General features: G+C 39.1%; 2 protein-coding genes across 2 annotated transcripts; both read right to left on the reverse strand.

The window, feature by feature from the left end:
* Positions 1-933: 933 nt before the first annotated feature.
* Positions 934-25,629, reverse strand: LOC115230920 (alpha-mannosidase 2x-like). The gene is made up of 6 exons (XM_029801023.2): positions 25,477-25,629; positions 19,057-19,258; positions 12,817-12,999; positions 1,614-1,728; positions 1,022-1,140; positions 934-965 (listed from the first exon to the last, which is right to left on the reverse strand). The coding sequence occupies exons 2-5, from the start codon at positions 19,071-19,073 to the stop codon at positions 1,069-1,071; spliced, it is 387 nt and encodes a 128-aa protein (XP_029656883.2). The 5' UTR covers positions 19,074-19,258; positions 25,477-25,629; the 3' UTR covers positions 934-965; positions 1,022-1,068.
* Positions 19,159-27,314, reverse strand: LOC115230921 (uncharacterized protein K02A2.6-like). The gene is made up of 3 exons (XM_029801024.1): positions 26,506-27,314; positions 25,463-25,654; positions 19,159-19,258 (listed from the first exon to the last, which is right to left on the reverse strand). Exons 1-3 carry the CDS (start codon positions 27,312-27,314, stop codon positions 19,159-19,161), a joined length of 1,101 nt encoding a protein of 366 aa, XP_029656884.1.
* Positions 27,315-27,368: the final 54 nt, after the last annotated feature.

A 27,368-nucleotide genomic window follows, 5' to 3' on the forward strand; every position in this document is an offset into this window, starting at 1 on the left:
TCTGCCTTTTACTCTGAGCGACAGGCCTTTTGTCACCAGCAGGGGTAAGAGCTCTCTAAACTTTGCCCAAGCTATTCTTACTCTAGCAGTTACACTTTCAACACACCCACCCCCACTACTGACTTGGTCACCTAGGTAGCGGAAGCTATCAACTACTTCTAGTTTTTCTCCCTGGAACGTGGTAGAAGTTGGTCTCTGCACATTTTCAGTGTTTATTACTCCTGAGCATCTGCCACAGACAAAAACTATTTTCCTAGTTAGCCTTCCTTTGACATTGCTGCACCTCTTATGTGTCCATAGCTTACACTTGGTGCACCTTATAGAGTTTCTACCTACACCTTTTTTACAGATCAAGCAGGGCCATCTACCTGAAGGCGTTTGTGATTGGTCTACCTTCCTACTTATTAGGACTTTGGTTTTAGCTAGGTTGATTCTGAGGCCCTTCGATTCTAATCCTTGCTTCCACACCTGAAACTTCTCCTCCAGTTCTGATAGCAACTCAGCAATTAGAGCAAGGTCGTCAGCATAAAGGAGCTCTCAGGGGCATCCTGTCTTGAATTCCTCCGTTATTGCCTGGAGGACTATGATAAATAGGAGGGGACTGAGGACTGAACCTTGGTGGACCCCAACCTCTACCCGGAATTCTTCACTGTACTCGTTGCCAACCCTCACCTTACTAGCAGCGTCTCTGTACATGGCTCGCACAGCTCTCACTAACCATTCATCTATCCCTAGTTTCCTCATTGACCACCAGATAAGGGATCGGGGGACCCTGTCAAGGCTTTCTCCATGTCAACAAAAGCCAGGTACAGGGGCTTATCTTTGGCTAGGTATTTCTCCTGCAGCTGTCTTACCAGGAATATAGCATCACTAGTACTTTTCCCTGGCACGAACCCAAACTGCATCTCATCTATAACAATACAGGTTTCCACAGGGACAAACAAATTCTACTCACAAAAGCATTTCAGACAACCAGAAACTATAATAGGAGACACTTGTCCAAAGTGTACACAGTCCTTACAGAGTACCTGCAATTATAATTTACAGAGGTGTATTACCAATTGTTACTTACTGAGGAGTATCACTTATTTTCAAAACAGAACGTTCTGGTATAGAAAAATGCTTCTCCCTTTTTTCATCCTGTATTTAAAAAAAAAAAGAAATAGTTTGTAATTTACTCTCAGCATTTACATTTGTGAGAAATAGCAACCAAATCTTCCTCAAATCACACTTTAAAATGCATGACACAGAAGTATTTAAAACAACAATTTTCCTAAAATGATGCATCAAAAATTTTACTGTGTCGCAAGGGACAAAAACAAATTTCAAGCAAAGTCTCTTTTTGATATCAACCAACCTGACACAGCTCCCACTTCTTCTGAGATACAAACTTCCTGTTTTAAAGTGATCTGACCAAACATTTATTGAAGAATATCTCCCAATGAATACTTATAAAGGAGCAGCCTCAATTATTATTTACTGCATCAGACTCTCTATTTGCCATTCAGTATCCTGAATCAACAATCTTTTGTAATTACTTTCATGCCAGATTTCTTTTCAGTCATGGAAGTGCTTACGAAGGAAAGGAAATCAAAAGCAGTCATTCAACTCACAACATTAAACATAGGTTTTTCTTTGGAGTAGCTGTATTTGCTTTTCTCCTTCATCATTAAAAATGTGATGGATTCTGTTGTCAGTCTCTTCATCTCCATCATAGCAGTCAGCAACCTGAAAAATAAAAAAGACAGATTCTCTTATTCCTTTATTTGTATATTTATTTCTTTATCCTTGTAATGGATCCAGGCTTTGAATTACAGTTATGATGGAGCACTTCCTTCAGGTAGTGTATGTGCACCTATGTATATGTGTACACACATATACACACAAAATCTTCCCAGTTGGGGAGACTATGTAGTCACCTCTTCAGCCAGACACCTGTCCTGTCTCTCATACTTTCATAGTAATATACCCCACAGAGTTGAGAGGCCTTGTCTTGCAAATACTTTCTAGCCTAACTAGTGCAGGCGACACAGAAAAAGCAGCCAGTATACTATGTGAAGTGTAACATGCAACTGTAGAAACCTTGCCAAAACAAACATTAGACTTCAGTGCAGCCTTTTGGCTCATCAGTTCCAGTCAAACCCATGACAGCATGGAAAAAGGTATGTGAAACGATAACGATGACAACTAGACTAGATATTATATATATATATATATATATATATATATATAAAAGGAAATGAAGAAAATGCTGACAAAATAATTTAAGTAATTTAAGTAATTTAATTAGGTGAAAGTTCTTTTTACCGGTTGCGCATTTGTTATGCTTATCAAAAGATATTTTTTTAAGAGAGATTAGAGCTCCTTTTTGATAGATTTCAGATAAGAGGAAAAAATCTATCAGAAAGGAACTCTATCTCTCTTTTTGATAGGCATAACAAATGCGCAACCGGTAAAAAGAACTTTACCTAATTAAATTACTTAAATTACTTAAATTATTTTGTCAGCATTTTCTTCATTTCCTTTTTATATATCACAACTCGTGTTCCACATCTCCTTTTTTAGATATATATATATATATATATATATAATATATATATATATATATATATATATATATAAATATATGTTGTTGACGAACGACACAGACCTCTTTGTGGCTGGTGATTTCAATGGACATGTTGGACAACGTGCAGGGGGCTTCCATGGCATACATGGAGGCTATAGCTTTGGTTCCCGCAATGAGAAGGGAACCGGACTGCTGGAGTTCTGCGATGCAAATGATCTTATGGTTTGCAATACCAACATCAGGAAACCTGCCTGTCACCTAGTCACCTATCGTTCTGGCAGAGACACCAGCCAAATTGACTATATCCTCACCAGAAAAAGGGAAAGAGGGCTGCTTATAAATGCCAAAACCTTCCCAGGTGAAGAATGCACCCCTCAACATAGATTAGTAGTTAGTGACTTCAGGATCGGGGCTGAATGGATGCCCAGAACACGACCAGCCTGGAGGAGAAGGGTCTGGAAACTTAAAGATCCTGCAAATGGGCAGAGATTTAGAAACGTATTACTCGAAGCCTTTGATGAAATAGAAGGGGATATAGCATCACATAATGTGGAAGACAACTGGAGGTTTCTATGGGACAACCTGCTGAGAGCCACTGACCAGATCTGTGGCTGGTGCAAAGTCCCCTCTCGACCCAAGGTAACGTGGTGGTGGAACAATGTGGTTGACAGGGCTATTAGACAAAAGAAACAGGCTTGGAAGGACTGGAAGAACGGAGGTAGCAGGGAATTGTATCAGACTGCCAAAAGGGAAGCTAGGAGACAGGTTTATTTAGCCAGATAAGGAAAAATTTGCCAATGTTCTGTGCTGTGAGGACGAAAGACTTGAGGTATTTCGTGTTGCAAGACAGTGTGTGAGAGAGAATCATGATGTGGTAGGAGAAAAATGAGTTCGCATGGATGATGGTTCACTTACACTAAATGAGGATGCAAAGAGAGAGGTTTGGAGACACAACTATGAAAGGTTGCTGAATAAAGAAAATGAATGGGATAAAGAGAGTCTGCCGAATGTCGACCCAACAGAGGGACCAGCAATCCGAGTTAACAGTTCCTTAGTAGTTAAGGCAATTACAAGCATGAAAACAGGGAAAGCCCCAGGCCCATCAGGAATTACTGCAGAGATGCTCAAAATATTTGGTAGTGTCGGCTATAGCCTAGTCACCCGTGTAGTTAACCAGGTGATACACGAAGGAGTCATACCCAATGACTGGTGTAGCAGCATAATAGTCAACTGCTACAAAGGTAAAGGTGACGCCCTAGATACAAATAACTACAGGGGTATAAAGCTGTTGGATCAGGTAATGAAGGTTACGGAGAGGGTCATAGCCCAACTAATTAGAGAGAGAGTTAGTTTGGATGAGATGCAGTTTGGGTTGGTGCCAGGGAAAAGTACCACTGATGCTATATTCCTGGTAAGACAGCTGCAGGAGAAATACCTGGCCAAAGATAAGCCCCCGTACCTGGCTTTTGTTGACATGGAGAAAGCCTTCGACAGGGTCCCCCGATCTCTTATCTGGTGGTCAATGAGGAAACTAGGGATAGATGAATGGTTAGTGAGAGCTGTGCAAGCCATGTACAAGGATGCTGTCAGTAAGGTGAGGGTTGGCAATGAGTACAGTGAAGAATTCCGGGTAGAGGTTGGGGTCCACCAAGGTTCAGTCCTCGGCCCCCTCCTATTTATCATAGATTTCCAGGCAATAATGGAGGAATTCAAGACAGGATGCCCCTGGGAGCTCCTCTATGCTGATGACCTTGCTTTAATTGCTGAGTCACTATCAGAACTGGAGGAGAAGTTTCAGGTGTGGAAACAAGGATTAGAACCGAAGGGCCTTAGAATCAACCTAGCTAAAACCAAAGTCCTAATAAGTAGGAAGGTAGACCAATCACAAACGCCTTCAGGTAGATGGCCCTGCTCGATCTGTAAAAAAGGTGTAGGTAGAAACTCTATAAGGTGCACCAAGTGTAAGCTATGGACACATAAGAGGTGCAGCAATATCAAAGGAAGGCTAACTAGGAAAATAGTTTTTGTATGTGGCAGATGCTCAGGAGCAATAAACACTGAAAATGTGCAGAGACCAACTTCTACCACGTTCCAGGGAGACAAACTAGAAGTAGTTGATAGCTTCCGCTACCTAGGTGACCAAGTCAGTAGTGGGGGTGGGTGTGTTGAAAGTGTAACTGCTAGAGTAAGAATAGCTTGGGCAAAGTTTAGAGAGCTCTTACCCCTTACTGGTGACAAAAGTTTAGAGAGCTCTTACCCCTTACTGGTGACAAAAGGCCTGTCGCTCAGAGTAAAAGGCAGACTGTATGATGCATGTGTACGTACAGCCATGCTACATGGTAGTGAAACATGGGCCGTGACTGCTGAGGATATGCGTAAGCTCGCAAGAAATGAAGCCAGTATGCTCCGATGGATGTGTAATGTCAGTGTTCATAATCGACAGAGTGTAAGTACCTTGAGAGAAAAGTTGGACCTAAGAAGCATCAGTTGTGGTGTGCAAGAGAGACGTTTGCGCTGGTATGGTCATGTGGCGAGAATGGATGAAGATAGTTGTGTGCAAAAGTGCTACACCCTAGCGGTTGAGGAAACCTGTGGAAGAGGTAGACCCAGGAAAACCTGGGACGAGGTGGTGAAGCACGAGCTTCGAACTTTAGGTCTCACCAAGGAAATGATTAGAGACCGAGACCTATGGAAGTATGCTGTGCGTGAGAAGACCCGGCAAGACTAGTGAGGCCATAACCCATGGCCTCTACCTGGTATGTAGCCAGTCGACTTATACATACCTTTCTTTCTTGGGACACAAAACTCCACTTGTGAAGACCCGTTGAGGCAAGTGAAAATCAAAATCAAAAAATCAAAATCAAATCAGATATCAGAAAGCAGAACCAAAATCGAAGTCGATCAACATCAATGGAAATTGCAGCTGTGATACCAGTGCTGGTGACAATTAAGCGAACCATCCGATTGTGGCCGTTGCCAGCACCGCCCTGACTGGCCTCCGTGCCGATGACACGTAAAAAGCACCATCTGTTCGTGGCTGTTGCCAGCACCGCCCCAACTGGCCTCCGTGCTGGTGACACGTAAAAGCATCATCCGTTCGTGGCCGTTGCCAGCACCGCCCCAACTGGCCTCCGTGCTGGTGACACGTAAAAAGCACCATCCGTTCGTGGCCGTTGCCAGCGCCGCCCCAACTGGCCTCTGTGCTGGTGGCACGTAAAAAGCACCATCCGTTCGTGGCTGTTGCCAGCCTCGCCTGGCCCCCGTCCCGGTGGCACGTAAAAAGCACCATCCATTCATGGCTGTTGCCAGCGCCGCCCCAACTGGCCTCCGTGCCAGTGGCACGTAAAAAGCACCATCTGTTCATGTCCGTTGCCTGCTTCACCTGGCCCCCGTGCGGGTGGCACGTAAAAAGCACCATCCGTTCGTGGCTGTTGCCAGCCTTGCCTGGCCCCCGTGCCGGTGGCACGTAAAAGCATCATCCATTCATGGCCGTTGCCAGCCTCGCCTGGCCCCTGTGCCGGTGGCACGTAAAAAGCACCATCTGTCCGTGGCTGTCTACCAGCTCTGTCTGACACCTGTGCGGGTGGCACGTAAAAAGCACCCACTACACTCTCGGAGTTGTTGGCGTTAGGAAGGGCATCCAGCTGTAGAAACATTGCCAGATCAGACTGGGCCTGATGCAGCCTTCTGGCTTCACAGACCCCAGTTGACCCATCCAACCCATGCTAGCATGGAAAACGGACGCTAAACGATGATGATGATATATATATATATATATATATATATATATATATACACACACACACACAAACATGGCTATATGTTCAAGAGGCTTGCTTCTCAAACATGTGGTCTTGTCTAGTGTTCAGTCTCACTGAGTAGCACCTTGAGCAAGTGTCCCCTGCTATAGCCAAACCCTTGTGAGTGGAATTGATGTATGGAAACTGATAGAAGCCTGCTGTATATATGTGTGACATTTTTCATGCCTGGCCATGTGTAAACATTATCCTGCTTGGAGTGGTTGGATGTTAGGAAGGGCATAGAAGCCAAGCCAAAACCAAACTGGAGCCTGGTACAGCTCTGCAGCTTACCAGTTCCAGTCAAACCATCCAACCCATGCCAGCATGGAAAGTGGACATTAAATGACAATGATACGATGATAATATATATATATTTATCCCATCATTAGCATCTTCATCGTCATTTAATGTCCACTTTTCCATGCTTGCATTGGTTAGACAGAATTTGTTGGGGCAGATCTTCTATGGCTCGATACCTTTCCTGTTATCAAGCATGATGTTTACCCATGGCCAGGCGTATGTTTTATGGACGTTGGTTCACAACCATCACATGCTGTCACGTACACAAATACATACATATATACAGCAGGCTACTTTCAGTTTCCATATATCAAATCCATTCACAAGGGTTTAGCTATAGTAGGAGATACTTACTCAAGGTGCTGCACAGTGGGACTAAACCCTAGATAAGACCACATGTTTAGGAAGCAAGATTCTTAACCATGTAGCCATGTTTGCACGCGTGTGTGTGTATATATATATATATATATATATATATATATAATATATATATCTGTAAAATAATATGTGACAATTATTCGGCAGCCAAGATAAAACTCTGAGTTTCGGATGCCAAGGTGGAAATCTTTGGAGATGGTGTTGTGGATTTCCACCTCAGCATCCGAAACTCAGAGTTTCATCTTGGCTGCCGAATAATTGTCACATATTATTTTACAGATAAATTTCCTCTATTTACATAATGTTGAGGTCTCTGTCTTTCTTTTGTTATCTTACCATTTTTACCAATATATATATATATATATATACGGTTTAAGTAATTGAGATTCAAGTGAGTTCTAATGAATTCACATGAATATGGTCCTTAACTAGGATGCACCGGAAATCTATATGGTGTTAACCATACGACAAAGTGGGGTGTTTACAAATAGGAAAAAAGCAACAAGAATGGATCAATTTACCGATATATTGATCCATTCTTGCTGCTTTTTTCCTATATATATATATATAACCAAATCAAAATAGATGAACATCAATGGATTTTGTATCTTTGTGGTACCAGTGCCGATGGCACACAAGAAAACCATCCGAACGTGGCCGTAGCCAGTACCGCATCGACTGGCCTCCGTGCTGTGGGCATGTAACAAACACCATCCGATCGTGGCTGTTCGCCAGCCTCATCTGGCACCTGTGTCGGTGGCACATAAAAAACACCATCCGAGCATGGCCGTTCGCCAACCTCGTCTGGCACCTGTGTCGGTGGCACATAAAATCACCCACTACACTCTCGGAGTGGTTGGCGTTAGGAAGGGCATCCAGCTGTAGAAACACTGCCAGATCTGACTGGCCTGGTGCAGCGTTCGGGCTCCCCAGACCCCAGTTGAACCGTCCAACCCATGCTAGCATGGTTAGCAGACGTTAAACGATGATGATGATGATGATGATGATGATATATATATACAAAATATATATACACACATAAGCGGCACCCAGATATCTTCCATGGGGTGCATGAGGGACATGGAATTGGTTGCCAAAATGAGAAGTATATAAAGCTGCTGAAATTCTGTCACACAAATGACCCAATGATCTGCAACATCAGAAAGCCAACAAGTCACTTGATAACCTATAAAGCCAGATTGACTACATTCTCACAAGAAAGCAGACAAATCACAAATCCCCTAAGGTAGATAGCCCTGCTCAATCTGTAGAAAAGGCATAGGTAGAAACTGAATAAGATGTACCCAGTGTAAGCTATAGATACATAAGAGGTGCAGCAATATCAGAGGAAGTTAACTTGGAAAATAGTGTTTGTGTGTGTAAGGTGTACAGGTACAATAAACACCACAAATGCACAGAAAATAGATGCCATCAAATGCCAGGCAGGTAAGTGGAGGTGGATGCTCCGAGAGTATAGCTGTAAGAATAACAATAGGATGGGCAAAGTTCAGAGTGTTCCTATCTCTGTTAGTACCAAAGGGCCTCTCCCTCAGAGTGAAAGGCAGACTGTATGATTGATGCCTGTGTTTGAACAGTTGTGCTACATGGCAGTAAAACACAGGCTATGACTACCAAGGACATGTGTAATCTTGAAAGAAATGAAGCAGGGTATGCTTTGCTGGATGTGCAAAGTCAGTGTGCATGTATGACAGAGTGTAAGCATCTTGAGAGAAAAGCTGGGCATAGGAGGCATCAGATGTGATGTGCAAGGGAGACAACTGCATTTATATGGTCATATGATGCATCTGGATGAGGACAACTGTGTAAAGAAGTGCCAATCTCTAACTGTGAAGGGAACCTGTGGAAGAGGTAGACCAGGAAGACATGGAATGAGGTGGTGAAGCATGGTCTTCAAATGTTGGGCTTCATGGAGATGATGACAAGTGACTGAGACCTCTGGCAATATGCTGTGTGTAAGAGGACTCGTCAGGCGAAATAAAATCATAGTTGTGGCCATGCTAGTGCCATGTAAATAACACCCAATGCATTGAGGTCATGGTCATTCATGGCATCTGTGTATCATAGTCATGGTCATTGATTAAGTCCTGAAAATTGGTATCCAGGAATCGTTCTCATTGGCAGTGCCATGTAAATGGCACCTGTGAGTTTTCGTTACTGGTGCCATGCAAACGGCACCCATGAATTGTAGTCATGGTTGCACGTAAAAGTATCCATTACACTCCTGGAGTGGCTCATGTTGGGAAGGGCATCCAACAGTAGAAACCAAGCCAAATCAGACTGGAACTTGGTGCAGCTCTCCAGCTCATCAGTTCCAGTCAAACGGTCTAAACGATGCCAGCATGGAGAGTGGATGTTGAATGATGATGATAATGAACATTTTTGACATATTTTGCTTTCTTATTATTTTGGTAAAGGCAAGAAAGTTGCTGAGGTTCACAAAGAGATATGTGAAGTTTATGGTGTTGATTGCTTAACAGAATGCAGATGTCAGAAATGGTTTTAAAAATTCCATTCTGGAGATTTTTCACTCAAAGGTAACCAATGTTTTGGTCAACCTACAGAAGTTGATGATGACCGTATCAAAGCTATAATTTAATTTAATTGCCATATAACTGTGTGAGAGATTGCAGAGAGGTTAAATGTATCATACATAACAATTGAAAATCATTTAAAATGTCTCGGACTTGTTAAGAAGCTTGACATTTGGGTTCCACAGAAATTGAATGAGATTCACTCAACACAATGAATCAACATTTGCGATATGTATTTAAAACACAATGAAATCGACCTGTTTTTGAAACAAATCATCACAGGTGATGAAAAATGGATTGTCTACAATAAGATCAATCGAAAACAATCATGGCAAGCTGTGATGGTGGCTTTGGAGGCTAAACATGGTGATTTAGAAATTTCTTGTTTTCTGAAAGTTGCAAGATCTTTTGTCTACAAGATTTGGTGTGAGTTAGAGGAAGCGTATTACCTGTATCAAAACATAAAAAAAACATTCCACACATTCTGATTCTATCAGACACCTGAATTTATTCAAGAAGTTAAGCAAAACATTGAAAACAATCCAGGAAAATCAATGAGGTCAATCGCAAAAAAAATAATCAGAAATGTTGTGCATGAAGGTATCTGATACAAATCTTACCTGATGAGGAGAGGTCAATTAATGTCAGAAAAATCAAAAGAAAAGTCCTTAATCAGAATCAAAAGATTTTTGAACAAACTTAAATATCCATCAGAAGATGGTATGATTTGGTTTTTCTCAGATGAGAAAAACTTTGACCAGGACCAGAAAACTAACAGATGACAGGTGGCTATGTACAGACACTTCTGAGGTTCCAAGAGTAATGCATACAAAATTTCCTGCAAGTGTTATGTTTTTGGATGCTGTTAACAATGAAGGACATGTGAGGCCTCCTCACTTTTTTTCTACAAGGCCTTAGGATGAATACTACTGTATATATTGAGGTTCTGGATAAAGTTGTTAAGCTTTGGATCAACAGTGTTTACAATGGAAGGCCTTATATCTCTAAAGATCTCAATCCACTGGATTACTGTGTATGGAGCATTGTCGAGAAAAATGTCAATGAACACCCCCATAGCTCTAAAGATTCTTTGAAAGCCACCATAGTTCGAGTCGTCCAATATGAACAAGGACAATTTAATCTGAGATTGTAAATGATTTCGACCCCGTGTAGAGGCAGTTATTGATGCTTATGGTGGTTTTACTGAATGAAATTATTAAAATGATAATTTAGATTTATGTTTATGTTATTTTTAAAAAATACAGTTTTTTTCTGTTATAAAAAATAAGTGTTTTTAAAAAGCATAAATCTGCCCTCAAATACCATCTGCACTCTGTGTGTGTTTGTGTAATGTGTATGTATATATATATATATATATATATATATATGGATGCACAGGCATGGTTGCGTAAAAGAGGCTTACTTTCTGACCACTGGTTGCAGGTACAGTCCTGCTATGTGACAGCCTTAGATTGATCAAAGTCTTGTGAGGAGATTTGATACACAGAAGCTGAAAGTAGCCCATCATATGTGCATATATATGTGTGTATGTGTGTGTTCACGTGTGCGTGGGTCTTTTGTTTTGTGTTGTGTGATAACTGTAAATGATTGTCACTATCACAGAAGTAGTGTCATTCATTTCCAATATTCTGCAAGAACATGATAGACAAGTTCTTGCAGAATATTGGTCTCGGTTTCTTGCCATCTGAAGATCCGTCACCACTTCACCCCACATCTTCCTGAGTCTGCCCCTTCCACAATTAGAAATCAGCACTTCTTTATGCAGCTATCCACAGCGCAGTCTTCCTTCTTGCACACTACAACTGATGCCCCTGAAACCTAGTTTTTCTCTTAAATCCTTTACTAACATTATCCATCCAGCAGAGCATGCTGGCTTCAATCCTTTCAACCCTTCTCATGTCCTCTGCAGTCACAGCCCATGTTTCACTGCCAGGTAACATAGCTGTATGTACACAGGCATAATACAATCTGCCTTTCACATTCTTAGTATTTATTGTACCTGCACATTTGCCACACACAAAGACTACTTTCATTGTTAACCTTCCTGTGACACCAATACACCTCTTACGTGTCCAAAGCTTGCACCGAGTACATATGGAGTTTTTACCAACACCCTTCTTACATATCAAGCAAAGCCATTTTTCTGAAGGGACTTGTGATTTGTCTAAGGCCTTTAGATTCCAGACTTTGCTTCCATACCTGAAATTTCCTCTCTAGTTTGGGTAGTAATTCAGTTATAAAAACAAGATCATCAGCATAGAGAAGCTCCCAAGGGATCTTAAATCCCTCTGTTATTGCTTGGTGGATTATGATAAACAAAAGGGGGACGAGAACTGATCTTTGGTGAACTCCTACTAAATTCATTGCTATACTCATTACCAACCTTCACCTTACTGACATCATTCTGTACATGGATTGTACACTCATCTATCCCTAGCTTTTGCATTGACCAGTAGATAAGGGAGCAGGGGACCCTAACAAAGGTTTTCTATATGTCAACAAAAGCCAAATACAGGTTTATTTTTGGCTACATGTTTCTCCTACCAGGTACAAAACCAAACTGCATCTCATCGAAGCTAACTCTCTTATTAGTTGAACCTAATTAGTTGAACTATGACCATCTCTGTAACTTTCATCATCTGGTCCACCAATTTGATACCTCTGTAATTGTTTCTATCTAAGGTGTCGCCTTTACCATTGTAGCAGTTGCTGCTACACCAGCCATTGGGTATGACTCCATTGTCGATAACCTGATTAACTCTACAGATAACTAGGCCATATCAGCAGTGATTTCTGAAGGGCTAGGGGCTTTCTTTGCTTTCATATCTTCAATTGCTTTATCAGTCAAGCTACTGTCTATTTGGATAGCTGGTTCCTCTGTTGGATCCACATTGGACAGACTCCTCTTCTCACATGTGTTCTCAACATTTAACAGCCTCACATAGTGGAATCTCCAAGCCTCTTTCTTTGCAGAATAACTAACTGCAAATGCACTCTTCTCTCCTGCAGCATCACAATTCTCTCTGATACACTGTCTTGCAATCCAAAACACCTCAAGTCCCTGGTCCTCATGCTGCAGACCACCAGCAGACTTCTTTCTTTCTACTTCTCCTGTGGCTAAATCTACCTAGTATATATTACATATACAGACACATACATATATGCACAGAATAAACAAGCAGACAACGATACAAACCTGTCACCATAGTCGTCAACTACGACGTCTTTGGAAGTCCCCGTAATACCATCATGGTGCTGAAACAGTGCAAGGTTCCGTCGAGCATTAACCAGACTCTGCATGAACTCTATGAGAGGGAATTTGCTGCCATCATGTATCTTAAGGTATCGACTGACCAGGAAGAAAAGGATCTCAGCACCCCTGTATAACAGACACAATACAAGATATAAGACACACGCCTGACACCTGACATTTCATAAAAATGCATTCCATGAATGTAAGCAAAATCAAGGCAACTGAAAAGACAATGTCAGAGCACAGACCACCTACAAATGCTATAAAGACACTACATCAGGGGTTCTCAACCAGGGTCCAGATAAAACCAGAGGCCATGCAGCAAAATAGTAAATTAGGGATCTACAATAGTATTTTGAAGGCCCCTGAAAGAATTTTGCTTTAGATGTATGTATTGGTAAGTATTGCAGAAACAGTTAGGTTTCTTTCTCTAACATTTTAAGTAGTTCAACCGACAAAACTTTGAATGGCTTTGGGGGTCCACCAGAATGAAATAGTAATCAAAGGTGTTCACAGGTAAGAAATGGTTGAGAACTCTTACTCTACACAGTCACTTGAACTGCTAGAAATAGCAGTCAAATCTTCCTCAAATCACACCCTTTGATCTTAAGTATATCTAAATGGTAGCTAAATATGCTAGAAATAGCAGCCAATCTCCCTGAAATTACAACCTACAGTCTGAATGAAATTCATGGAGTGTTTTTTTTATTTCTACTTTTTAGAATGTTGGTAATTTAGGAATAGAGAGTAAGAGAGAATGTTCTTAGTGTTTTCATACAGACAAAAAAAGCCATTTCCAGGGTAATTCTAGCTTATGAAAATGTTGAAGCTGCTAATAGTTTCAACATCATCTCCAAATTATTTTTCAATATATCGTTAGAGGTAAAGATATATATACAGAGGGTTTGGGCTAACTTTCATTATTTTTATGTCTCATTTTTTAAAGGAATATTATCATCATCATCTTCATCATCCTTTCCATGCTGGCATGTGTTGGATGGTTTGAGAGAAACTGGCTGGACGGAAGACTGCACCAAGCTTCAGTCTCTGTTTTTGCATGGTTTATATGACTAGATGCCCTTCCTAACACCAACCATCCCAGAGAGTGGACATGGCACCAGCATAGGCGAGGTCAGTTCTGGCATGATTTTTACAGCTGGATGCCCTTCCAAATGCCAACCACTTTACAATATAGACTGGATGCTTTTTACATGGTATCAGCATTGGTATGGGCACTGAGTAACTCGCAAGACAAAGATCTTTTGAGAGGGGAGAGAGCATTGGAGGGGGGTGATCTTGTGCCAGATTATGAAAGGTTAGAGTGTGAAAGAGAGATAGAAAGAGGTGACTTGCTAAAGAGATACATGGTTACTTGGCCAGAGGTGGGAAGTGATCAAGAATGAGGACAGAAACAGGTGTGTGGCTGTAGAGGAGATACATGGTTAACCCGTGAGAGGGAGAGAGAGAGAGAGAGAGAAAGAGCAGAGGAGAGATGGTGGAGAAGTGCCAGGGCATACTGAGAAGGAAGTGGAATCAGAATATAGATAGGCTGGTAGAATAGAGCAAGAGAGAGATAGATGGTGGTGAAGTGCTATGGCATATCGTCAAGGTATGGGGTTCAGAATATAAATGGTAAGGTATGCCAAAGGTGCATGAGTAGGAATGTAAGGAGTGTGGGGGTGGGGAATGCAGTGACTGTTGAAAACTGGGTATATAGAGGGAGTGGGAGATGACAGGATTGGGGAGTGAGAGATAAGCATAAGCATAGGAAATGGGAGGAAGTGAAGAGATGTGGTTTGGTTTGCTGAGGTAAAGTGTGTGAAAAGTGGTTCTTTTTTTGTTAGCTTGATGTGTTGGTGGACAGTGTTGGTGAGCATAAAGATTAAAGAGGTGAGAAAAAGTTAGTTGAGATGGAGGAGTGATGATGATTGATGCTGGGTGTCAAAATGCCAACATCCTGACTCCTGTCCAATGCTCTGTGAACACTTCATAGGCTATGAGATATGGCATGGACAGCTGCAGCAAAAGCTACAAAGTGAGCAGGAAGGACACAGTAGGCATTGTGACATGTCCGCATGTTGAATTTCATCCAGCAACTGGGGAACAGGGGATTAGGATTAATTTAGACAGCTATGTGAAGCTGCTGAGACTGTAGTCAAACTCTGGCTGTAGGGGACTGCTGCTGAAAGGCCATGTGTGTGGCAGTAGGATTCAGCTCCTTGCCTTGACTCTGGAAAAAGTCAGAAGTGGCTGTTGGAGAATTTGTATGGCTTCACCGGCCCCACTTTTTGGCCTCTGAATTTCTCCAGTTGTAATCCTAAGGATTATTATGTATGAGGTGTCATTGAGAAAGGCATCTACCACTCTGTCTGCAACACCTGGCCCGAGCTTGTGGCCAAGATCAAAGAGGTTTTCAAAGATCTTTCCAAGGACACAATAAGGAATGCATGTGCGAGGTTCCAGGGTTATCTAGAGGCTGTGACAGAAGCTGCAGGTAGCTAATTTGGGTAAAATGTTACTTCCTAGCCATAATGTACTTTGATTTTCTTTAGAATATCTTTATCTTTGGATGGGATACTGTTTTCTTTTCCTTATATGCAAACTGCCAAATTTAGCCCAAACACCCTGTATATATCATCCTCATCATCATTTAACGTCTGTTGTCCATGCTGGCATGGGTTGGATGGTTTGACTGGGCTGGCATACTGGAAGACTGTGCCAGGCTCCAGTCTGATTTGGTATGGTTTTCTATGGCTGGATGCCCTTCCTAATGCCAACCACTCTGAGAGCATAATGGGTGCTTTCACCACTGGCATAGGTACCATTTGCATGACACCGGTATCTGCCTCAACTGCGATTTTGCTCAGTTTGATGGATCTTCTTCTCAAGCACAACATAATGCCAAAGGTTTTGGTCAGTGCCTCCATGAGGCCCAACACTCAAAAGGAACTCAGCCACTTTGCCTGCATGTGGCCCAAAGCTTGAAAGGAACTCAACCACTTTGCCTCTGTGAAGCCCAATGTTCAAAGGTTGAATTTTTTATGTGCCACCAGTACAGGTGCACCTGGCTTGATGAATCCTCTTAAGCAGAGCACATTGCCAAAGGTATCGATCAGAAGACAACAAATGCAGAGGCATATCAAGCATCTCAAGTCATATACATTATTTTATATTATTCTTGAATTAGTTGAGGTCTTACAGCTGTTCTGAGATGTCCCAAATGATAGGTGAGTATGCCTGAATATGGGGCGTTCCATCATCAGAGACAAGTAAAGAACATATGAAAGATCTTTATTTCCTTACTCTCTATTCTTCTATTTCATTGCTTATTATCTGCAAATTTTCCATGTCTAGATCTTTTATCTGAATATTTCCGTGTCTATATCTTTCCTATGTTCTCTACTTGTCTCTGATGATAGAGTACCCCACATTCAGGCATACTTGCCTATCACTTGGGATATCCAGAAACAGTAGTAAGACCTCAACTAATTTCAGAATAATATAAAATAAAGTATATGACTTGAGATGCTTGTTGTGCCTCAGCATTCATTGTCCTCTTTCACAAATATATCTATATATATAAAACTGTAGTTGTGTGAGTGTCTGTCCCCTTCGATTTAGATTCCTAACTCCTCCCACATTTTGCGGTGCAGTTTAACCAAATTCGGGTATCTTATAGTTGGGATTCATATCGAGCCCGTCTGGGTATTAGCGCGCGTCTACGATGAGTCTACGATTTTAAAAATAATTTAACATTATTTTTTATTCCATTTTAATGCATATTTTTTCGTGTGTCGATGGCGGCGAAGTTGGCGTCCATGGTCACAGCTGCACCTGCTTGCTTCTCCCCCTTCTTCCCTCCCTCGTGAAGCTGTGGGGAAGGGAGTGTAAGGAATCAACGTCGTAAAGCGTTGTCAAGGAGACCAGCGTTCTTTTAGAACAACGACTTCATGGCTTGAAGACACCAAAACAGAAATGGCTAAGAAAGCCCGAATTGGCATCTATAAGGGAAGTAACTCTCTAAAAATGCTTATATAGTTATTTCCCTTACAAACCCGAGCAACGAGGGCGATACTGCTAGTATTTGCTAAATCAACAATGTAAAATGGTTACGTGCTTGGAACCGTGATAATTTATTACATCATTTACCAGCATACCTATTGTTTATTTGTTAGATCACAAGTGAACCCCATATTCTATATATATATATATATATATATATATATATATATATATATATATTATATTAAATTAGAGACAAAGCCACTATTATGCAAATCAAACAGAGAAAGACTTAATCCAACATAATTAATTATATTTAGAAATTTAACAATTATTAATATCCACTACGATCATTTCATGTCTTCTTTTCATCACGTCTTTGAGTAGTAGACATTCTTCAGGTGGTTTCAAATCTAAAATATAATCAATATTTTTAAGATATAAATAACCTATATAATCTAAAATAATAAAAACTTACCTTCGAAACACGCATTGAGTCGAACCAGGGGCAGCTGATGAAGGGGAATTTTCCTTGTATTGTTTGTCCTGTACTCTGTTTTTTCGTTGTTAAAAAAAAGTCCGTTTCCTTGTTTGATTTTATGTTCTCGTCTCTCGTTGTGTTCTACGTTTATTTGTGGTGTCCTGTACTCATATATATATATATATATATATATATGATAGAAATATTAAAATTACTAAGTCTCTCTAAAAGAGAACAATGGCAGTGTTCCCGGAAAATATTAGTTATCGCCATACTAATATGGCATTCTTATAAAAATAAGAATAAAGCTGACCGCTTATTAGCTCCATGAGGCCATCGCCTAAGTTAGCTATTTGATACACAAACTGTATCCATATAACCTTCGAACAAGGGAGGTCAGTCGCTCCACACTACTTGACCGGCAGCTACAGACGCGTTTCGGGGTATTGCCCCTTTTCAATGCAGCGTAGCCAGCCAGTAGGTGTCGCTTCTGACAATCTCTGTTCGATGGTTTTATTTACCTAGTTTCGGTGGAATACATCCACTTGTTTTCAATAATAGAAATATTAAATTACTAAGTCTCTCTAAAAGAGAACAACGGCAGCGTTCCCGGAAAATATTAGTTATCGCCATACTAATATGGCATTCTTATATATATATGCATGTATATAACATGTAGATGTAAGTATGTACATATATGTATGTATATAGGCATATATTTTATATTATTTATTATATTATATATATATATATACACACACATACACACATATATATACATACACACAATTTCTGTATTTGTTTGCAAGATCCTTGATGTGCAATTGTATGTTGGAAGAAATGTTGAAATAATGTCCATATACATCTATGAAGTAGATCACTAAACAGTTGCTAAAACTGACACAATGTATGCCAAAAATCTCTCAAATCACACCCTTTTGTCTTATGTAACATATATGTACATTTAAACAACTCAGGGAGACTTTTATAAGATAAAGTGATTGATAGAAAAGGTAGTCAAAGCTCCCTCAAATCAAACCTACTGTCTTATGCATGTCTAGAATTGCCAAAAAAGGTAGTTGGAACTAATACAAATAGCAGCCAAATCTCAAACACAACTTTCTTAAAAAAGTAAAAGGTATATCAAAATGATGAGAAAGTCATTTATGGAGTGCATTTGGTCAAAGGTCTGCTCAATAAAGACTGAACTGTGGCTAAACACCAACAGCTAGTTACAACTGGTCAGATGATGAGTCAATGAGAATCCTGTATATGGACTCTTGAAGGGCTAAAGCTAAATCTCCCTCAACCTACATTTTACAATCTTAAAAAAGCAAGGACACAATAAATGACATAAATTCTGTATCTCATAACCCTTTAGTATTTGAGCCAATCATATCCAGTGCAAATATTTGTTTTACATTCTAATTGGTCAGATTTGGCTTCTCACACTAACCCTACAATGTCATTCTAAAAATGAATAACTGCATCTTTGAACTCTCAAAGCTACATGATTAATTCAACACAATGTAAATAAATAAGCATTACATTTGACAGAGCAATCTGAATGCTAAAGGGTTAAGGGATGAAAGGGTCATAGCCATTAATGCCTTTGGTCCTAGGTTTGCTTGATTCATTTGACCTTGGACTAAACATCAACAACCAGTTATAACCAGTTGGATGGCAAGTATTCGGCTTACCGCAGCTGGTGTTCCATCTCTCGGTCAAGAACCTTCTGGAAGGGGCGCGAGGTATAGTAGCCACTCCAGTAGTGGTCATCTCGATCAGCATAGGTGAAGAAATCACCTGACAGTGAAGGTATGTTTGGGGAGGATCCCCAGGTGCAATTTTATGCTTCTTGTAGATTGCATTGAAATAGTCAGACAAAGTTCCAAACTTAATCTGAAATAAAACAAAAAAACAAACATAAAAATAGAGAAATAAATAATCAAAACTAAAAAACAACAAAACTCATCTAGACAAATAATATAAATATATTAAAAAACAAAAATACAATTACATAAACATATAGTATAATAAATCCATAAAAATTTATGTTTCATTGGTTTGATGAAGGATCCAGATTTTAACTGTTTTTCTTGAAGCTAATTAGAAGACAAAACAGCAGGTAATATGGGGGGGTGCACAATTATTGTGGCTTTTTTTCAACAAAGTTTATTCAACAAAAACAATACAACATGTAACCAAAACATCTTGAATTGATTATTCCGGAGCATATTCACCATCTACTCCAATTACTGCTTCTCATTAGCTTGGCAGAAGTGGTGTGTATGAGAGAGAGAGAGAGAGAGAGGGGGGAGAGGGGGAGAGAGAGAGAGAGAGAGAGAGAGAGAGAGTGTGTGTGTGTGCTTGTGTGTGTATGTGAGAAAGAGATATTCAGTTCTAAGTCAGACTTGATCCAATATATACATACAGTTCAAAGTCACAATATTGTGTATACCATGTCTTTCTTTACCGACTTCAGATAGTAAGGTATTATTTGAGACAGTAAGGTATTATTTGAGATAATAAGGTATTATTTGAGATAGTAAGGTATTATTTGAGACAGTAAGGTATTATTTGAGATAATAAGGTATTATTTGAGATAGTAAGGTATTATTTGAGACAGTAAGGTATTATTTGAGATAATAAGGTATTATTTGAGATAGTAAGGTATTATTTGAGATAATAAGGTATTATTTGAGATACTAAGGTATTATTTGAGATAATAAGGTATTATTTGAGATAATAAGGTATTATTTGAGATAATAAGGTATTATTTGAGATAGTAAGGTATTATTTGAGATAGTAAGGTATTATTTGAGATAATAAGGTATTATTGAGATAATAAGGTATTATTTGAGATAGTAAGGTATTATTTGAGATAATAAGGTATTATTTGAGATAATAAGGTATTATTTGAGATAGTAAGGTATTATTGGAGATAATAAGGTATTATTTGAGATAATAAGGTATTATTTGAGATAGTAAGGTATTATTTGAGATAATAAGGTATTATTTGAGATAGTAAGGTATTATTTGAGATAGTAAGGTATTATTTGAGAGTAAGGTATTATTTGAGATAATAAGGTATTATTTGAGATAGTAAGGTATTATTTGAGATAGTAAGGTATTATTTGAGATAATAAGTATTATTTGAGATAATAAGGTATTATTTAGATAATAAGGTATTATTTGAGATAGTAAGGTATTATTTGAGATAATAAGGTATTATTTGAGATAATAAGGTATTATTTGAGATAATATGGTATTATTTGAGATAATAGGTATTATTTGAGATAATAAGGTATTATTTGAGATAATAAGGTATTATTTGAGATAGTAAGGTATCATTTGAGATAGTAAGTATCATTTGAGATAGTAAGGTATTATTTGAGATAGTAAGGTATTATTTGAGATAGTAAGGTATTATTTGAGATAATAAGTATTATTTGTGATAATAAGGTATTATTTGAGATAATAAGGTATTATTTGAGATAGTAAGGTATTATTTGAGATAATAAGGTATTATTTGAGATAATATGGTATTATTTGAGATAATAAGGTATTATTTGAGATAATAAGGTATTATTTGAGATAGTAAGGTATCATTTGAGATAGTAAGGTATCATTTGAGATAGTAAGGTATTATTTGAGATAGTAGGTATTATTTGAGATAGTAAGGTATTATTTGAGATAATAAGGTATTATTTGAGATAATAAGGTATTATTTGAGATAATAAGGTATTATTTGAGATAATAAGGTATTATTTGAGATAGTAAGGTATTATTTGCGATAATAAGGTATTATTTGAGATAATAAGGTATTATTTGAGATAGTAAGGTATTATTTGAGATAGTAAGGTATTATTTGAGATAGTAAGGTATTATTTGAGATAATAAGGTATTATTTGAGATAGTAAGGTATTATTTGAGATAATAAGGTATTATTTGAGATAATAAGGTATTATTTGAGATAATAAGGTATTATTTGAGATAATAGGTATTATTTGAGATAGTAAAGTATTATTTGAGATAATAGGTATTATTTGAGATAATAAGGTATTATTTGAGATAGTAAGGTATTATTTGAGATAGTAAGGTATTATTGAGATAATAAGGTATCATTTGAGATAGTAAGGTATTATTTGAGATAGTAAGGTATTATTTGAATAGTAAGGTATTATTTGAGATAATAAGGTATTTTTGAGATAGTAAGGTATTATTTGAGATAGTAAGGTATTATTTGAGATATAAGGTATTATTTGAGATAATAAGGTATTATTTGAGATAGTAAGGTATTATTTGAGATAGTAAGGTATTATTTGAGATAATAAGGTATTATTTGAGATAATAATGTATTATTTGAGATAGTAAGGTATTATTTGAGATAGTAAGGTATTATTTGAGATAATAAGGTATTATTTGAGATAATAAGGTATTATTTGAGATAGTAAGGTATTATTTGAGATAGTAAGGTATTATTTGAGATAATAAGGTATTATTTGAGATAGTAAGGTATTATTTGAGATAGTAAGGTATCATTTGAGATAATAAGGTATCATTTGAGATAATAAGGTATCATTTGAGATAGTAAGGTATTATTTGAGATAGTAAGGTATTATTTGAGATAGTAAGGTATTATTTGAGATAGTAAGGTATTATTTGAGATAATAAGGTATTATTTGAGATAATAAGGTATTATTTGCAGCTATTTCTAAGTGGTCAAACTACAATGTAAAAGCATTCACTGTTGGATCTCTCTTCATATTTGTATTTGACTTGCAAGATTCATAAAATGTGTATCTTTTTTTTTTGGTGGATTTCTAAAAAGAAACACACCCATTAATACTAGTTAATTTAATTGTTTATTCAACTACTTAATCAATTAACTTAACTGCTTGATCAATCAATTAATCGGCTAATTGTTTAGAATCTCTTTGTCATGCTCCCATTACTCCAGACCTGGCTCAGTCCTTCCTTTATATTCAGAAATCTATTACGGAAAATTAAACCTCCTTGTAATCTACTACTTTTTATTGTATTTTTTCTTTTTTATTATTTTATTATATTATATTTCCCCCTTTCTAACCTCTCCTGCTAACAGTGTTCTGCTGTTGTCTTACTGTAGAAATATATATTTATATATAGTTAATCCAAACAAGAAAACACAAAAAAACACAACAACGCGAGGACGTGGAACAAATATAGTATTATTGGACGCTCAGGAAAGAAGGGAAGAAGGAGGGTTTAACGTTTCGAGCGGAGCTCTTCGTCGGAAACATAGGAGAAGGAAAGATCCCGAGAAAGGAAGACAGAGGGAAAAAAATCGCCAACGGTACACACGAGGTCACATATATATATATTTATATATATATATATATATATATATATATATATACATATATATATCATCATCATCATCATCATCATCATTTAACGTCCGCTTTCCATGCTAGCATGGGTGGATGGTTCAACTGGGGTCTGGGGAGCCCGAAGGCTGCAGCAGGCCAGTCAGATCTGGCAGTGTTTCTACAGCTGGATGCCCTTCCTAATGCCAACCACTCCGAGAGTGTAGTGGGTGATTTTATGTGCTACCGACACAGGTGCCAGACGAGGCTGGCGAACGGCCACGCTCGGATGGTGTTTTTTATGTGCCACCGACACAGGTGCCAGATGAGGCTGGCGAACGGCCACGATCGAATGGTGTTTGTTACGTGCCCACAGCAAGGAGGCCAGTCGATGCGGTACTGTCTACGGCCACGTTCGGATGGTTTTCTTGTGTGCCACCGCACTGGTACCACAAAGATACAAATTCCATTGATGTTCATCTATTTTTAGAGACAAAACCATTATTATGCAAATCATTTGCATAATAGTGGTTTTGTCTCTAATTTAATATAATATAATATTTTACTATAAAATTGGATTCAATCCTAAATCTGATTTTTCCCTGTAAGTTTGGATTTATTCCCTAATATTTATTATATATCTATATATATAAAACTGTGGTTGTGTGAGTGTCTGTCCCCTTCGATTAGATTCCTAACTCCTCCCACATTTTGCGGTGCAGTTTAACCAAATTCGGGTATCTTATAGTCGGGATTCATATCGAGCCCGTCTGAGTATTAGCGCGCGTCTACGATGAGTCTACGATGAGTCTACGATTTAAAAAATAATTTAACATCATTTTTTATTCCATTTTAATGCATATTTTTTGTGTGTCGATGGTGGCGGAGTTGGAGTCCATGGTCACACCTGCACCTGTTTGCTTCTCCCCCTTCTTCCTCCCTCGTGAAGCTGTGGTGAAGGGAGTGTAAGGAAATCAACGTCGTAAAGCGTTGTCAGGAGACCAGCGTTCTTTTAGAACAACGACTTCATGGCTTGAAGACACCAAACAGAAATGGCTAAGAAAGCCTGAATTGACATCTATAAGGGAAGTAACTCTCTAAAAATGCTTATATAGTTATTTCCCTTACAAACCCGAGCAACGCCGGGCGATACTGCTAGTTATATATATATATATATATATATATGTCTCGGTAGTCAAGATAAAACTCTGAGTTTCAGATGCCGAAGTGGAAATCCACAACACCATCTCTTTGGTTATCTGGCTATTTGAAAACGTTATGAAAAAATACCGTTAAAAATAAAGGAAATTACTCTGTTATAACTCTGCTTTGCCTGCGTACTTAAACATCGCTCGCATTTTTCGTCATAAAAATTATATAAAAATACATAAAAATATATAAAAATATATAAAAATATATAAATTCTTCTTGGGACATAACACAGAAAGCATGTTCTATCTGTTATCTTTAGGGGACCAAAAACGTAACAGAAATTTAGTCACATGTGGGCATGATCCGAAAAGCTCTGTCCTTGTATTTAGACATGTGGTAGGGTCTAAGCTGCTTTTCCAGATAAGCCATCTCTCCATGTCGCATAAACCGCACCTTCCGCTGCCGTTAGTATAGGGCTTACATCTGGCCAAAATCTTCCATTGTATGTTATAATCGACCCCTTTATCTCTTAAAGACCAAATATGATTGGATAATTGTGTCGCTTTTCTTTTGTTCCAGTGCCTAAAGCTCAAAGTGTGGTTACCGTTTTATCAATATATATATATATGTATATACAGTAGTGAAGGCTTAGTGGTTGGAGTAATTGGTTTACAATCATTAGATCGTGAGTTCAATTCCCTGCGGCACGTTGTGTCCTTGAGCAAGACACTTCACTTCATGATGCTCCAGTCCACTCAGCTGGCAAAAATGAGTTGTACCTGTAATCCAAATGTCTGATCTTGTCACATTCTGTGTCAGACTGAATCTCCCTGAGAACTACATTAAGGGCACATGTGTCTGTGGAGTACTCAGCCACTTGCGTGTTAAATTCATGAGAACGCTATTCTCCAGATGTTGAGTTTGACAGTGGAGATGACAAAGGATTGAGATGACTGGTGATTTGCTGTGCCCGAGAAGACCTCTCCATCTCAGCATAAATGAGAGCCCAAAATCAAATCCCTTATGCCTATAGCCTCAGCACCCAATCCGTCCTAAACCTGTCTCTTCCCTACAACACATCTAAATACCCACTCTAACATCACTCTTCTGACTAGAGCAAAACAGAACATATTTCATCCTCCACCATTTTGTGCTCCCACTCACCCTCCCCGACACCATTTACTCTGTTTCTTGCATCCTCAATATCATCTCTTACTTACCATTATATTTTCTGTTAAATGCCCCTTTCACTTCCAGTCTTCTCCTTCACACCCTCTCATTCCATCAATGGCAGCCCCCACTACTGATGTTCATCTCCCACTATTTCCACCCCTTTGTACCTCTGACCTTGTCTCTGGCACCTACCATCTCTCACCTACCACCCACACTCCACATCCATTTATGCTGCAACTTATCCCAAGCCTTAGGTGAAGGCGCATGGCTCAGCGGTTAGAGCGTTGAGCTTACGATCGTGAGGTTGTGAGCTCGAATCCCGGACCGGGCTGCGTGTTGTGTTCTTGAGCAAGGAACTTTATTTCACGTTGCTCCAGTTCACTCAGTAGAAATACAAGTGAAAACCCAATTTAAAAAAGAGTAAAAAAACAGTGGAGTCCTCACATCAACTTTCATTTTTGGATGGGAGTTCATGTAGTCAAACAGCTTCTTGTAGTTCTGATACTGCAGGTCCCATTCATTGGACTTGTCATACCGAAAGTCATCACCCAGAGGTATCAGTACAATGTTCTGTCGGTTTAGCTGAGATTTCTTGCGGTACTGATCGAGTAACATTTCAGCCCTGGTAAAGACAGAGAGAGACAAGCAGACACTCAGACAAACTGACACAAGAAAAATGGCAACAGATTAATTAATCTTTTTTTTTATGTTCATATTTCCTTGCTAGTATGGCTTAGATGACTATATTACTGAGGCATTGTTTAAAATTATGTTATGTGTAGTTTGTGTTCTAATGGGAAAGACAACCAAATGAAAACCATTGTTATTATTTACGTGTTTATTTTCTATTCAGGATACACGGACGACGACATTCAGCGTAGTAATACATTATATACTTTACACACAGTTGTACTGTTCACTAACAAAATAGTGCCAAGAGTGGGGATGTAGTTTGGCATACGCAAACACATAGATATGAATGTGTAACATCCCTTCTTCTTGAAAAAAATAAAAGGGGTCTTCTGGCAGTGAAGACAACTATGAGTAGTCTCCCTTGCTCTATGGATTGTCAGCCTGAGGTGGCAATCCTACAGCAGAAGTCGTGAGATTATTCTGCCTCTGCTTTGTAGTCTAACTGAATTAGATACCTCTCTTTTCATTTTCTTTTTTTTTTTTCTTTAACGGTATCAAACCGGTGGCAGAATGTTCTTTCTCCATCTGGTGGATCTTCTGCTTTGCACCGGTGTCTGTTGTGTGTTGTTGGGCTGCTGATAGGTGGTTGGTGCCCGTTGGGGTGATGATTCTGTGGGTGTTGTCACTGATGCAGCAGGTGTTGTACACGTTGTCAGGTGTGGGTCTTCCTTAGTCTCTCGGCATTTGACTAGTGTTCTCTTCACTGTCTGCACCTGTCTTTCTATAAACCCATGGCTTTTGGAGTAGTGTAGAGATGAAGTTGTAATATTGAACCCATACTCATCGGCTAGCTTTCTGAATTCTTGTGATGTGAACTGGGTTCCATTGTCACATATGATCTGCTCTGGTATTCCTTGCTCTGCTAGGAGTCCTCGAGCCACTGTAGTGATTGTTTTGGCTGTCAGGTCTTTCACTTTTCTCACAAATGGAAATTTGGAGTAGTAGCAGGCCATTATTAAATACCATTCTTGGCCCTCTGTGAATAGATCTACTCCAATAGTTTGCCATGGCCTTCTTGGGATGTCACCGGATATCATTTCCTCCTTTTGTTGTGAGATTCTGTACTTTTGGCAGATGCGGCATGTAGAAACTCTCTTTTCTATGTCTTTGTACATGCCTACCCAATATACTGCAGACTTGGCTCGGAGCTTGCATTTCTCCATTCCCAGCTGCCCTTGGTGGATCTTGTCAAGAATCTCTTTTTGCATTGACTTGGGTATAATTATTGGGGATCCAGCCATCAGGATTCCATTCTCCACTGATATATCATCATGGATGGCCCAATATTCACGAATGAGGGGCTGCACCTGATGTCTCTTTTCTGGCCACCCCTGAATCACCATCTGTGTAAGGAGCTGAAGTTCTTCATCTTTGCTGGTCTCCTCTCTGATTTGTTCCAGCTTTGTGTTTGTCACATTTACAATGTGGTGGACCTTTATGCTTAGTCCTTCCATCTCCTGTTTATCATGTGAGGATAGTCTGGAAAGAGCATCCGCCAATATCAGGTCTTTTCCTGGCTTGAACCTGATATCGTAGTCGTATGTTTGAAGCCTTAACAGTAATCTTTGCAGTCTGGCTGGTGCTTTCATGAGATTTTTTCTATGTATTTGTTCTAGCGGGCGATGGTCTGTTTCTATATTGAA

Source organism: Octopus sinensis, unplaced genomic scaffold, assembly GCF_006345805.1.
Source record: "Octopus sinensis unplaced genomic scaffold, ASM634580v1 Contig16788, whole genome shotgun sequence".
Taxonomy (NCBI): Eukaryota; Metazoa; Mollusca; class Cephalopoda; order Octopoda; family Octopodidae; genus Octopus; species Octopus sinensis.

Bases quoted from the DNA above. Each gene is read 5' to 3' on its own strand.
- LOC115230920 (XM_029801023.2), bottom strand. The intron at 1,729-12,816 runs GTTTGTATCGTT...TTTATTTTTCAG, and splicing joins GTTGACGACTATGGTGACAG to GTTGCTGACTGCTATGATGG. The intron at 1,141-1,613 runs GTGAGTTGAATG...TTTTAAATACAG, and splicing joins AAAAACCTATGTTTAATGTT to GATGAAAAAAGGGAGAAGCA.
- LOC115230921 (XM_029801024.1), bottom strand. From the start codon at position 27,314: ATGAAAGCACCAGCCAGACTGCAAAGATTACTGTTAAGGCTTCAAACA. The intron at 25,655-26,505 runs GTATGGGTTCAA...TGTCTTTACCAG, and splicing joins TTCAGAAAGCTAGCCGATGA to GGCTGAAATGTTACTCGATC. The intron at 19,259-25,462 runs GTTTTTTTACTC...GTTTTATTTCAG, and splicing joins GTTGATGTGAGGACTCCACT to ATTAAGTTTGGAACTTTGTC.